Here is a 14,894-nt window from a genome sequence, read left to right on the forward strand (position 1 = left end):
GACTTAGCTAAACTATTGTCCAAGGAGGGCGGCTTTCAGTTCCGTTTTGAAGGTCACCAGCGAGGTGGTAGGGCCAAGGTTTGGAGGCAGGGAGCTCCAAATTCTTGCTGCGCTACCCAAGAAGGATTGTGCCAGGGGTTTTTCCTTTTAAAGGTTGGGGGTTCTAGCAGCAATGCTGAGGTGTTTTGCAATGCCGAGGCCACCCAGAAAGCTTGAGTTTCTCCTCTAGGTAACAGGGATTGGATGTGTGGAGAACCTTAAGAGTGATGCACGCAGGCTTGTATGCAGCCCTGGCTTCAATAGGCAACCAGGGGAGCGAGACTAGGATGGGTGTGATAGGATCATTCCCTTTTGCCCTGTAGACGAAGTGTGCTGCCGCGTGTAGGATCATTTCAGAGGGGTGAGGTGGCTTCTGGGAGTACTAATCAGGAGAGAGTTACAATAGTCGATTCGGCAGAGCACCAATGTGTGAGCAACAGATTTCAGATCTTTCTCTGGTGGTTTAACCAGAGATGATGCAGTTGATAGTGCCCCTTTCTGGCCATGATGCTGATTGGAGGCTGCAGATGGAGCTTCTTGTCTCAAATGAATTCTAGGGATTTGGCACAGCCAATGATGGTGGGTTTACTGTTCAGGAGGTTGAGTTTGTCCATCCAGGATTCTAATGGAAGTGTTAGTTTTGATGAGGACACATTTTGTTTTGGATTCTGCCCATGAGGAATGATTCATACAATTTAAGGACCACGCCATCAATGCAAATTTACTTTTTGCGAGGGTCTAGGAGCATGTGGTCGTTCATCGTGTTGAAGGCTGATGATAGGTCGAGAAGGATCAGGAAGCAGGAGCTTCCAGAGTCAAAGATTCAAAGTGCATCATTGGCCACCTGTAGTGAAGCAGGGTAGAGCTGTGCTGTAGCGCTGACTGAAAGTGGATTTGTATTTGTCCAGTAGGTTTTTATCTTTGATGTGTTGGGTGAGTTGCTCCTCTACATGCCTTTCAATGATTTTTGCGAAGAAAGGCAGGTCGGAGTTTGGTTGATAGTGTTCAAGTCATTGGTATCTGCAGAAGGAAAGGGGCGACTTGTCCAGTTTTGAGGCAGTCAGGGAATGTTCCTTGACTGAGGCAGAGATTCACCAATTGTGTCCAATAGGATAGCATGTGAGTAAAAAGATCTTTGGCAACATTATCCGGGATTGAGTTAACAAAGTGGTTTGAGGGTTTGGTTTTTATGATGATTTTGAGTAAGTCTTCTTCCTATAATTCTGTTAAATATTTGCCAAGTGTCTTTCAATTTGAACAACAGGCGACATGTCTTGACATAGAAGCAATTTTACTTTCGAGACCGAGAACTGCTTTCGTTGGTGGACCATCAGATTTGATGAATGTAGAGATGAAGGGGCTGTTGCCGGTTTTGACCAGATCGAAGAGTTGCTTCAGCCGGTTCTTGGCTGAGTCCAGGAGAGATTGCCAGCGACTGGATTGCTCATAAAAGATAATGTCTTCTGCACCCAGACTTAGCTTTTCAGAAGCATTTGAGGTTACTGGTGGAGAGTGACTGCCCCAATTTCTTCTCTCACATTCATAAGGCTTTCCAGTCCTCGTATAAGATCTTAATGAACCATGGAGCAGATGGTTTATGTTAATGCCTTTTGCTTGGAAGTGGAACAACATTATCAATTAGATCCGAGAGACATCTTAGACTGCTGGAGGTCAATTTATTGGCATCTGTGATTGGGTCGATTGGAGGTAGTACTATATGGACAGTGTTGCAGAGCATTCTGAGGTCCAATTTCTTGGTATCTCTAAACCAGGTAATTGCTAATTTTTGTGAAGGGAATGTGGAAATGATCAGACCAGTCTACTCGTATGGGTTCATCCACTAGTAGCATGTATTTTTGGAGATAATTAGATCAAGTATGGAATCTTTTATATGTGTTAAATGTAGGTCTTGTTGGATCAGATTGTATTCAGAGAGAGTGGAGGCAAAGGGGTTCACTGCAGACTTTTCCGTGATGCCTGATGGAAATTAAAGTCTCCCAGAAAGATCGCTTTGTCACTTCCCACACTGTTTTTCGCAATAAGGTTAAAAGCCTGTGTTCTATCCCTTCCTTGATGGGTGGGCTGTTTTTTGTTTTTCGCTCACGTTACACCTTCTTCCTTTATTGCTAGCGCTTTGACACCCTTGGTTTTATCATGCTCTACTAATCCCAATACAAATACTTTGTTGTTTTGCCATTATTGAGGCCCATGCATTCTTCTACAAAGGCTGTCACATCACTTGGTGGGTGGTAGATTGTGTTTATGCTGCGTTGGGCATGGAGATCCACAGTGAGGCACTGGGATGTGGAAAGAAGAGCTATTGGGTATCCTCTTGAACTGCAGTGAATCTCTGCAGATGGCTGCAATACCTCCCCTCACTTTGCATAACTGGTCCTTTCTGATGATGGAGTAGTTTGAAGGAAGTTAAAGATCAAGGGCCTCATTTATGAGATTTTACCAAAGGCAGTGCGGCAGGTCTTCCTGCTGAGCTTCCCTACGGCAAAAGAAAAGGGCAGGAATGCGCCTTATCTATAACATACACAGCATTTCTGTCCTTTTCCCCTGCGCCGGCTCACAATGGGCTGCTGTGAGCTAATGCAGGCACCTTTGCACCATGGTGCAAGGGTGCCTGTGTTGCGGATATGATTATTTTTGTGCAGGAAGGAAGACCTTCCTGCACAAAAATAATCAGAAGAGGCTTTTTCCTCTTTCAATAGAAAAAGGAAAAACGACGGAGAAATAAATATATTTCTCCTCGTTGTGCCTCCCTTACGCCTCCGCTGGAGAGGCGTACATTTTTGGCACTGCCTAAGATTTACGACTTCTCATAAATCTGGGCAGTGCCAAAAAGCCCAGTATTTTGTTGGGAACGCCCGCAGAAACACCCATTGCACGACCCTTTAACACAGAAAACTGTTTTAAAGGGAACACATATTTACGAGGCAGCATTAAGCCAACAAAAATGGCTTAGTACTGCCTCGTAAATATGGAACAGGCTCCTGTGCCATGGAATGTCACAAGAGAGGCTCGCCTTCGAGGTTTTGGTGCGAAAGGATCAGGCAGCTGAGTCAGCTTGGGGCAGAGTTGAGGTTTTCAGGGAAGTTTTTTCACAGACAACTTGAAGTTGCCATACTGGAATGTCCCAGAATGCTGTGCAGCAGGGTTGGGACAGGAGTGGAATGAGGATGTGTACCCTAGGAGGGGCAGGGGTGTCTGGCTTCTAGAACGAAAATCCTCACTTAAAAACTCCTGCACAAGGGAGAGATATAGATGAGAAGACACTGGGCCTTGGAGAGACAATGGTGAAAGAATGCTCAATTGGAAAGAGAAGCCACCGGATGCCCCTGGAAGTATGGACGGAAGGATATTACCCCTAGCTGATCACCAGGACTTGAATGGGTCCCTCAAAAGCCAGTTGTAATGTCCCCCTGAGGAACATTTGGGGGAATGGACCTGTTGTGGAGCCCTGGATGGTTCCCCTGGATTTTCTGCAGTCTGACCATTGACTCTACTGACACACAGGTGCCCTTCAAGAAGACAGGAGTCTTTGGTCCTGGAGAATGCATTAGGGAGGGTCTTCTGATGACTGGCTGTTGAAGGGTTGTGAAAAAGATCCCGAAGCAGTAGAGACCATCAAGAACCCAGGGAAAGGACGGGTCTGGCAGGAGAGCACTAAAATCAGGCTCCCAAATGAAAAAGTCAAATTTAGAGGTCAGGAGCTCTGAAGAGGATGTTCCTGGTGGCTGGGGCTTGCCACTAGGAGCCAAACAACACCTTTCCTGCAATAAACAGCCTATCAGGACCCAGAAACATCCTGTTCCTACTAAGGGACCAGACAGAGAACGAAGAGCATGGCACGTCACAGTATTTTGAGTCCACCCCTGGCATGGGCCAGGGCCCAAGGTTCGACACCAAACTAAATTGGCTGCCTCCCATGAGAAGACCACATGTCCCTAGGGCCTCCAGCTCCCCGGGCAGTACAAAGAAACCAGAGTAAAAGCATCACAGAACTAAATGGGTTGTGGCCCTTGTAGGCCCCCATCTCCCTGGGTACCAAAGAAAAACAAGCATTGGCATGGCCAATAGGTCTCGCCTTTAGGACCTTATAAGTGTTTGGTTATCCAGCACAATATCCTTGGTGCAACATCAGCTGTTGCATGGCTAAACACTTATAAAGGTCCCAAAGGCGAGACCTATTGGCAATGCCAATGCATTCAAACCGCCTCTTATATGTTTAAGTTCACCCCAAGCACTGATGTTATTAAGAAAAGGCCTTTCTGGAAATCTGTAGGACCGTAGGGCTGAGAAAGAGTCAGTCGCATAAAGGCACAGTTGATGTCTCTCAGACCACTCTAAGCTCTAGGGACACAGCTATCACCAATGCAGCAGGTGCAGCGGCACTGGTGCCTAGGGATGCGAGACCTCACTGCAACCAATCAAGAATGTCTTTTCCTGCCCAACTAGGATGTATAAGGTCCCATTTTAGGCTAGGAGAGTTGGCACCCTTGTTGCGCCACCGCCATACTGTTTACAGAGAAAGGGACCTCTCCTGGGAGCCAGGCCAGTCAGACCCTCTGGCTCGTCCTCTGTACTCCAATGCTTTCTAAGGCTTGTAAATACGCTGGGCCGGTCCCAGTCTATAGCTGATCGACATAGGATTCATTCTCCACCGCATGGGCATGCTGGGATTACACTGCTGGCCTACAGATCAGACATCTGAGGCCTCGCACCATAACATCCCCCAGTAGTTCCTCTGGGCCCTTTATTCTAAATATCCTGCGTTCACATAGAGGAAAAAGCTAAACTACAATTACCATAATGCACTGAAAGCAACATGATGAAACTGGTTGAAGCGCTGGCACATGACGCGCTGGACCTTGGCGTCACAGCTAGCTGGAACAGGCCCATCCTCGTGACATGTCTACGCTTGGGTGAGCGGTGTGCACCTCGAGTGGGCAGGTTACACATTAACCAGCTCAGGTGTGTGCCAGGGCCCTCCGGAGGCATGCGCACCCTCCAGCTGTAAACAAAGGCGCACGGCTGGGCAGGAGCCTGTCCCACCCAGCTCCGCAGACAACGTCTCTCCTCGTTGGAAGGGGAAAATACACCATTTTAATCTTCACATTCCACTAAGTGGCGATTAAGTCAATGCCCCCACAATCCAAGTCTCATTCTACGAAGAATCACATGTGGAAACATGGTTTAGACTAATATTAAACTGCAAAGCGAAGGGGGAGGAAGACTGTTTGGGTATTCTTACCGAGTGCCCACATATCGTGGTAAAAGGCTCTCGAGTGGTTGGCTCTAGTTTTGCTTTAAATAGGTAAACTGCTAATCTTGTGACCAAGTGGGTAAAGAGTGGTCAGTTGGCAAGTTGTCGGCACTATGTTGCACATACTGCATACAGGAAGCGGCATTTTCGTTGCTATAACAATAAAAGCTTTGCAAGATGGTGGAGAACTGTTCACAGCAAGCTGCATACACAAAGCAGCATTTTCGTTGTTATGACAACAAGATGGCGACGGACTGTCCACAGTCCATACGGACACGCGCATGCGGTTTGCTTTGGACAAATTGCGAGAGCAGCCATCTTTGTCCATGCCGACGCGTGCATGTATGCCTTTGGGAGAATTGATTGCAAAAGGTACTCGCATGGCGAGGGCAGCGCATGCGCTGCTATCGCCAGGCGAGATCTAAAAAACCGGCCATGTGTCTCTATGCCTCCAAAAATTTACTTTGATTGACTGTCAGCACAAAGTACAAATAAAACTGCTACACTAGTAGGTATTAGATGAGACGTATGGTTTAATTTGCATCCCCCGATAAAGGATGGCAAAAAAGCCTGCGTTCATTAGTACGCAGCATCCATGGAGTCAGAGCTTCTTGATGCATGCAGCGCAAAGCATTACTTGGCAACACATGCGGAAGTGATCTAATGTAGACTCCATAGGTATCTGCCCACTGTAGTGGAGTAGTTAAGCCAGCTTTGCAGTCTTGCTTAACAATGGGCAGCGGCATAGCTTTGCACAAAAATCTAAAGGCACTAGGTACCGTGAAGAGAGTGTGTTTGGGATGGATGACTGAAAAATGTGCAACATCTGGCGTGTGGAGAAGCATTATGGACAAGCTTTGTATATAGAAGAGTGCAAAGGATGACTTGGGCTCACCAGCTCCATGTAGAGTAGCATGAAATCCTACAGAAATTGTATGTTCACAAATTAAACCATGACATTCCGAAATTGTTGGCTTATACGGATTTCATTTTGCACATATTGATACTTAGAGTCTAATATTTTTAGGTTAACGCACAAAATTGTGTACTAGAGTGAGGATCACAGATTTTAGAGACCTGCAATATAGCTTCTTACTTTATGCCACTCCTGCCCAACCATATCTTGCTTTTTTAAGACTCAATGATGATCTGTGCTGCTAGCTGTAATGGGTTTGAAGTCTCTCATTGGCGTTGAGAGTTCCATAATACTTCTTGGGGAAAAAAGCTTTCCTGGAAAAGGCAGTCCATACAGATAGCAGCTTTAGTACTGAATCACCCTTTACGATTGCAATCGTTTCGTCAGAGCCTGCCTGCACATAGATTTTACTGGGTGTCCAGACACCAGAAGGCTGGGTTGGAAGGTGCTGCCCCTTTAGAGAAACCATGGTGGGCTTCAATTACCACATCAGAAAAGGGCTTTCCGTAGTGAATTATCCTTTAAAAAAAACTTTGCAAAACATCATGTAAAACCTAAAAAAAAAAAAAACTCAATTTGAAGTAAAATGTCCTGCTTTTTAATCTACAAACTCCTTATCCTTTAAGAAATGCAAAGTACAAACACTATAGACAGCTCTTCAGACTGCAAAGGGTTGCTATGCTAGTCTGGGGCCAGGTTTGAATGCCATCAGGTAGTCTTGTAAAGGGATGCCAGAATTCAAGACGGGTCACTTTTCTTGCATTGCCCTTACTAGTGGTGCTTTACTGCTACACATGGAGTCTTCGGTCTGAAATTAATAGGCATATTAATAAGGTGAATGCTAGCCTGGAAGGTCCAGCAAAGGGTTAGCGCTGGGCTACAACCGTGGCCAGCACCTGCAGAGCTGGACTCTGAAGTCAGAAGGTGGCAACTTTAGAGGCACTGAAGAGCAGAAAGCTGCCCAAAGGATATAGGTCAGACAGATTCTGGGACGGAGGAGCGGGCCAGCAGGAGTCCCTGCCAAAGATGATGCAGCGTATACGTGCTTAGCTGCTCCTTACATACACGAAGGATTATTTTCTTATGCCACTTCCTGCACAAGAAGCCTTCCCTACATAAAACATTTTGGAATAGGAGCTGCTTGGTGATGCGGAAAATGTCTCAAACTATTCGTCTCGTCCGTAAGTAGATGTGTAAGAGGAAGACTTCAGTGTCATCTTGAAAAAAAGTATTTCTCCTTCTACCCACCTTGCCACTTAAATAAAAGCTCTCACCAACTACAGCACACAGACCGCAAAACATTTTTTGACATATCTAGATACGAGTTCATAAAGCCTATCCAAGTCATTACGGATTGGGGAACAGGCCGACCAAAAGCCAAATGCTGCAACAATAAGGAACTTGATAGACAAATCATTCTCATTAATCAGTAGATCTTAAGACACCCTAAGGCAAAAAGGCCTTAATTTTTTTTTTTAAGAGAATATCTACATTTGGCCATTTCACATGTACAGCAGGACTTGGTGAAGGATAAGACTCCAACTCAAGGAGCCATTTATGATCACCCTAACGTCTACCTTTCGACTAAGGAAGTAGCCAAAGGGCGCAGATTTAAATTGCGTTGATGCAAATTATATTTCCAAAGCATCGTGCTCGCCACCCCACACAGATAATCCATACGTAAATTGCGGACGCAAGTATGTTATTACTGGTATCTACAAAACACCACATGGTAGGACCACAACTTTTGTACACAAATGTGAAGTAAAAACTGCTCAAATAAACATGATCCGACCGAGAAGACGCAGTGGAGATCATTGTCAACTGTCACCTAGCAAGACACCTTAGACAGAGCCTACAAGTTACTTACAGAAGGAAGAAAAAAAGCAGAGCTCAGCTGAGAAAGTTGATTAAATTGGTTTTACTTGTGAAACAAGGACAATTCATTACTTAGCCAGCAAGCCCTATGTTTACAGACGCGTTTCAAAAACAAGGGGACCCCACACGTTTGTGACCTGGGGTAAGTAATTAGTTCAGAAAGACAGTGGTCTGGTGAGGTCAAGGATCCTCAGGTAGCAAGGCTACAATTGTTAAGTTTAAGAATAATTCAATTACATTCATTGATATATTGAACCCAGTCGGATCCAGTTCAGAAATGTATGCAAGGTCTGTTAACTATGTTTACAGACAGCACAGCTCTATCTGGAGAATGCTCAATGCAAGCTGACCAATCTAATAATAATAATAATAATAATATTATTATTATTATTATTATTATTATTATTATTATTATTATTATTATTATTATTATTATTATTATTATTATTATTAATAATATTATTATTATTAATAATATTAATAATATTAATAATATTAATAATATTAATAATATTAATAATAATAATAATAATAATATTAATAATAATAATAATAATAATAATAATAATAATAATAATAATAATAATAATAATAATAATAATAATAATAATAATAATAATAATAATAATAATAATAATAATAATAATAATAATAATAATAATAATAATAATAATAATAATAATAATAATAATAATAATAATAATAATAATAATAATAATAATAATAATAATAATAATAATAATAATAATAATAATAATAATAATAATAATAATAATAATAATAATAATAATAATAATAATAATAATAATAATAATAATAATAATAATAATAATAATAATAATAATAATAATAATAATAATAATAATAATAATAATAATAATAATAATAATAATAATAATAATAATAATAATAATAATAATAATAATAATAATAATAATAATAATAATAATAATAATAATAATAATAATAATAATAATAATAATAATAATAATAATAATAATAATAATAATAATAATAATAATAATAATAATAATAATAATAATAATAATAATAATAATAATAATAATAATAATAATAATAATAATAATAATAATAATAATAATAATAATAATAATAATAATAATAATAATAATAATAATAATAATAATACAGAATTTTATTGAGCGCGAACAGCTACCTCGCACGGAGGTGTCCCGGCGCTAGACACAGGCAGAGAATACATAACCGGAATTCAAGTCATTAGCAAGGTTGAGTAAAGAGCCAAGTCTTCAACAAATCTTTAAAACGGGGTTCAGAAGGAGCCTACTGAAGCTCAGGGGGTAGTGAATTCCATAACATCGTTACATTTGCCGAGAACGTTCTGCCTCCCAGACGGGCCTTATTTATTCGAGGCACTGCTAGCTGGGTCCGGCAGTTGGAACGAAGAGAACGGGACTGTGTGTATCTTGGCAACCGATCTTTCAGATATATTGGGCACGTGCCATACAAGGATCTAAAGGCTAACGTAAGAGCCTTAAATTTGATCCTGTTGGCTACTGGTAACCAATGAAGTGATCGAAGATGCGGAGAGATAGAATGCTTGAATGGAATATGCATTAACAGCCTCGCAGCCGCATTCTGGACCAGTTGCAAGCGTTGAATAAGGTATTTAGGCAGACCCAGGAACAAGCCATTCGCGTAATCCAATCGAGATGTCACTGTCGCATGGATTACCGTTTTCCTGCAGTTCACCGGGAGAAGTCGCAGGATTTTGCGAAGATTCCTGAGTTTACCTAGACAGCTTCCCATCAGCTGTTGTGTGTGCGAGACAAACGACAGATTGTTGTCCCAGCGCACTCCCAGGTTTTTTGCCGATAGGCTAGGGGAGGGGGCCGGACCCATTGCCCTCGGCCACCAGAGCTCAGAGGGGGGCGGGGTACCTTTACCAAAAAAGAGCACCTCCGTTTTGTCTGCATTAAGTTTTAACTTATTAGTATTCATCCAGCGCGCAACATCCTGAAGACAGCCTTTAAAACTAGACATGGCCGCCGCTGACACCTCTGCATATGGAAACACAAGCTGGGTGTCATCGGCATAAGATACTGCCTTGACCCCCCAGTTAGCAATAAGCGTGAAGAGTGGGGCCAGATAGACATTAAATAGTAATGGGCTAAGCGCCGAGCCCTGAGGTACACCACAGCATAGAGGCTTAGGTGTTGAAGAAACAGTCCCCAGGGCCACCTTCTGGGTTCTCTGGGACAGGTACGACTGTATCCAGTCCAGCGCTTGATCCTGTAAGCCCACTTCTGCCAATCGCATCATCAGCCTTGCATGGTCGACAGTATCAAACGCTGCCGAAAGATCCAGGAGCACCAGCAAAGCTGAGTCTCCCGAATCTAACGACCATCTTATTGACTCTGCCACCTCGATCAGAGCTGTCTCGGTGCTAAAGCCAGGTCTAAAGCCTGACTGTGTCTCATGCAGAATCTTGTTGTCCTCTATATATTTACTGAGCTGCCGCTGGATAACTTTCTCAAGCATTTTGCCCGGGGCAGCCAGCAAGGAGATAGGACGAAGGTTGCTGAGGTCCGCAGGATCCCCATTGGGTTTTTTCTTTAAAGGGAGGAGGGTCGCATGTTTCCATATATCCAGGAAGACCCCGGAGGAGATGGACGTGTTCCAAATGTGCTGTAAGGATGGAGCCACAAAGTCCGCCATTATGCTCCACAATTTGGGAGGGCAGGGGTCATCCGGCGAACCAGACTTACAGCAGCTTAGTTCCTTCCTGACTGTGGACAGAGTTATTGGTTGGAAAAAAGCCAGTGGTCCGCTTGTCAACTCTTTGACCGTCTGATCCGATTTCACCGTTGTTTCCTCGAGGCCAAATGAGTCATAGACCCGTTTAATTTTATGGTCAAAATAGTCCGAGATTGTATTACAAAAGGCGATTGAAGGCGGTATCTCCCTTTCAATGCATCTGGGTTTAAAAAAGGACTGAACCACCTTAAAAACTTCTTTAGTGGAGTGCTCTGCCTGTTGAATAGCACCCGCAAAAAACAGTTGTTTTGCCTTTCTGACAGCCTTCTGAAATTTATGGGAGGCCACCTTGTATTGTGTTCTTTCCAGGGCCCCATAGTTTACCCTCCACAGCCTCTCTAACCATTTACATTTTGCCTTCTCAGTTCTGAGGTCCTGTGAGAACCAAGGAGCAGAGGGAGAGTCCCTCTTGGACATAGCGCGTTTAGCTGGAGCAATGGATGATAACATGCTCCCAATCCAGTGATGAAACCGCAGAGCGTCAGTGTTGGCATTCAGGGTTAAAGTAGGTTTGTTCTGAGCCAGCACTGGGCCCATAACGGCAGGGACTAGTTTCCTCCATTGTCTTCGCATAAAAACTCGCTAGTCGCTTACTTGGCTCTGGTCTATCGGCCGCCAAATTTATTATGAAAGGCAGAAGCAGGTGATCTGACCAATGTAAAGGCAGAGTCCCCTCCATCCTGACCTTTTCAATATTGGAGAGGATGAGATCGAGTGTATGACCCGCTCTATGTGTGGGACCCTCATTGATTAATCTCAGCTTGGCCGCATCTAGAGTGGCTCTTAATATCTCTGCTTGGGCGCAGTCCGATCTATCCATATGGATATTGAAGTCCCCCACTACAAGAAAATAAGGATGGAGGAGGGAGCTCTGCACTATCACGTCCAACAGGGCTATAAGACTAGAATCATTCCCACCAGGGGGGCGGTAAATAACTAGCCCTGCTAAGGAGATCTGAGCGCCCACCTGAATGCAGAAGTGTAATCCTTCCAGACCCGCGATCAGAGTGGGGCAGAGGATGTTAATGTGAACTGCTCTTTAAATATAGCAGCTACTCCTCCCCCTCTTTTTCCACCCTCACGATTAGCGAGACACATTGTATAGCCCAGGGGTACTGCCAAGGCTATTGCAGTCATATTGTCATCGCTCAGCCAGGTGTCAGTCAAAAATAGGGCATCCCACTCATAATCCTCCAATAGCAGCCAGATATCGTCGGCATGCTTTGAGAGGGATCTGCAATTCAACAACCCAACTCTTAGACTACTATTACCGAGCGGTCTTGACTTACAGAGCCCCTTCACCTCTCCATTGCCCCGCCCACCCCACGAAACCCCACACGTGTGCTCGATGAGAGCGGCACTTGGGTCAAACCTGTGAGTGCAACCCGCTACCTCTATGTTAAGCCTCCACAGTTCATCTCGCGACCACACGATTCTCTCCTTGTATGTGCCACTACAAGCAGCATGCCTGGCCCCGGCCGCAGTCTGGTCGCGGACGGGCTTGCCTTTGGCGCGCCTTCGGCGCGCCCGCTGCGCGTTAGCCAGGGCATCTGTTATAAGCGTAAGGCAGGTCCAACAACTAGAGCAACAACTCCCGAGCACCGGAAGTAGCAGTCTCCCTCCACATCAATCGGGACTGCACCCGCGGTGGAACGGGGAGGAGCTACCGGTCACGGCAGGTACTCGTGTGAAAAAAAAAACAGTTTCCAAATATAATTGTGCAAATAGCAATGTTAAAAGTACATTGAACATTGTCAAATCGGGCAACTATAAGGTACCGTACGTAGCAGGTTAGGTGAAGGGGGAACATGCACTCACTGGCAATGGGGGCCTGGCCCCACCCCGCTTCTCACCGTTAGCTAGGGTAAAAGGCCTACAGTAGGAACGACAGGAATGACTGACTCCCGGCAAGTCTAATACTCAGTCAGATTGTACTTTAAAGTAGCTGTGGCAACCGTCTTAGTGCCCGCATATGGGGTTGCTGCTAGCGAGAAAGTAAAAGACACACAAACGGACGGAATGCAGAACAAATCGAACATTCACCCCTGGTCAAGAGATCTGGGTTAAATCCATCATTCTTTCGATCACCATGACACCCCAGTTTAGATCCAGTCATATGCAAATCAGTCATGACCCTGCTCCTCATGGGTACAGTCCAGCCCGAACTGCCAAGCCAGGACCTCTCTGGACCAGAAACAAGCATCTTTGGACCGGTTTCGGGATTTCACCCCTCATCAGCCTGGCTCACTTGAATTTAGTGCCACAGTAAGCCCAGGACTAGCAAGAGGCTAGGAAATCGGGAAAGGTGTAGCTCTCCGTGCTGTTCCCCAAAAAGTGATACAGTATGTCTTAAACCAAAGACTTTTTACCAAAGATTCAAGGCTCAAGTGAAAGTTTTAGCTCCACTCTCTACAGCAGCACACTACACCACGGTCGGTCTGGCCTAAAGGGCAAGCACGCAGCCCCTGAAGGGCTGCTCCCACAGATCCGGACGTCAGCTGGTTGTGTGCCTATTTTATGGTCAAGTTGGCCGGGTTTGTAATGCCGATTTCCCTGCTGTTACTACAAACATGCTCGCAACAAACACGGCGTCTCCCACACCGTACAAAATACCCATACAGCCTGTCTTTTTACAAGTTCAAAAGGGGCCTGATTTGCAAACGTGGGTCACTTTTTTCGCAAATGGGGGCCACTTTCATTTTGGTGCCCGGCCGAATTTTTGTTTCAGTCCGACATTTAGCTACAGACTTACCTTGGACTACAGGCTTACCTCTCGCGGCACCCTACAGTCTACTCTACATTAAGAAATATTCGTGTAAGAGCGCGGCTTGATGCAAGACGGACGGGCTGTGAACAACGCGCTGGACCCCGAGGAGCTGCCCCGACCGCTGCGCATCTTCACGCGGAGCAATCAGCAGCAGCTCTACAAACACCGAGGCATCCCTCTGAAGGGACAGCGCGAGGCCGAAGCAGCGCGTGCTGCGGTAACCTCGCTGCACACTACACACGGAGCAATCAGCAGCATCTCTGCAAACGCCGAGGCATCCCTCTGAAGGGACAGCGCGAGGCCGAAGCAGCGCGTGCTGCGGTAACCTCGCTGCACACTACACACGGAGCAATCAGCAGCATCTCTGCAAACGCCGAGGCATCCCTCTGAAGGGACAGCGCGAGGCCGAAGCAGCGCGCGCTGCTGACTACGGTGCACATTACACATCACGCGGTCACTCTCCTGAGCAGGCCCAGCTCCTACCAGCAGCCAGGCCCATCGGGATGCTCGGCTTGGAAGCGGGGTCCGGGCTGGGAAGACGAGCTCACACACGAGAGAGGTGTCGGAAGGCGAAGCTTGGCGCAGGGCTGCAGGGCCCGCAGACTCCAGCGTCCACCTGGGCTGCGGCGCGCGCAAACAGTGGTGCTCATCAAGCCGAGCGGCACTCACAGGGCCTGTATATATGTTATGGTAGACGGGAGCTTGTGGAGTTTTTCACGACTTCATTGCAGACGCCCTGTTTAACAAACCCTTCATCGGACTGACGCATCTTACTGGAAGCGCGTGACATTACAAACAGGAGACGCAAAATGTGGTGGGGGAGGGGGAGAAGCGGGAGTTGTGTGTGCGCGTGCGTCATCGCGATCGCTCTGAAAGCGAAAGTGATCGCGATGACGCACACGAGTTTTCAAAGTGCTGCTGACGCAAGCGTTAGGCCAGCCAGCAGCGCTTTAAAAATCCCACATCCAAAATGTCTCTCCGAGCCAGCGCAAGCGCCGGGGCTCAGCGAGACCTAACAGAGCAGAAGTGGGAATCCTGCACACAGGATCACACCTGGTACCAAGATTTGAATAAAAGAATGGGTCACAAGATCAGTTCAAAAAGGAAGGAGAGCGGGCAAAGCCACCTAATTGGTATGCACAGAGCCCAATCTGTTGGCCCTGCGGAGGGCCCCATAAGCCCTTGCATGCACCCTTGATTTGCATATCCTGCTTCTAATGGTGAAA

General features: G+C 45.4%; 1 protein-coding gene across 3 annotated transcripts in view; it reads right to left on the minus strand.

The window, feature by feature from the left end:
* Window positions 1-14,468, minus strand: part of LOC146863668 (long-chain-fatty-acid--CoA ligase ACSBG2-like) — a 212,304-nt gene extending 197,836 nt beyond the window's left edge. For 2 of the 3 annotated variants that reach the window (XM_085627767.1, XM_085627765.1), the window contains exon 1: window positions 14,152-14,331. In XM_085627767.1, coding sequence (XP_085483893.1) covers window positions 14,152-14,167 — 16 coding nt within the window. In that variant the 5' untranslated portion in view covers window positions 14,168-14,331. The other variant, XM_085627766.1, reaches the window with a different exon arrangement.
* Window positions 14,469-14,894: the final 426 nt, after the last annotated feature.

The sequence above is a fragment of the Triturus cristatus genome, chromosome 2_1, assembly GCF_964204655.1.
Source record: "Triturus cristatus chromosome 2_1, aTriCri1.1, whole genome shotgun sequence".
NCBI classification, from domain to species: Eukaryota; Metazoa; Chordata; class Amphibia; order Caudata; family Salamandridae; genus Triturus; species Triturus cristatus.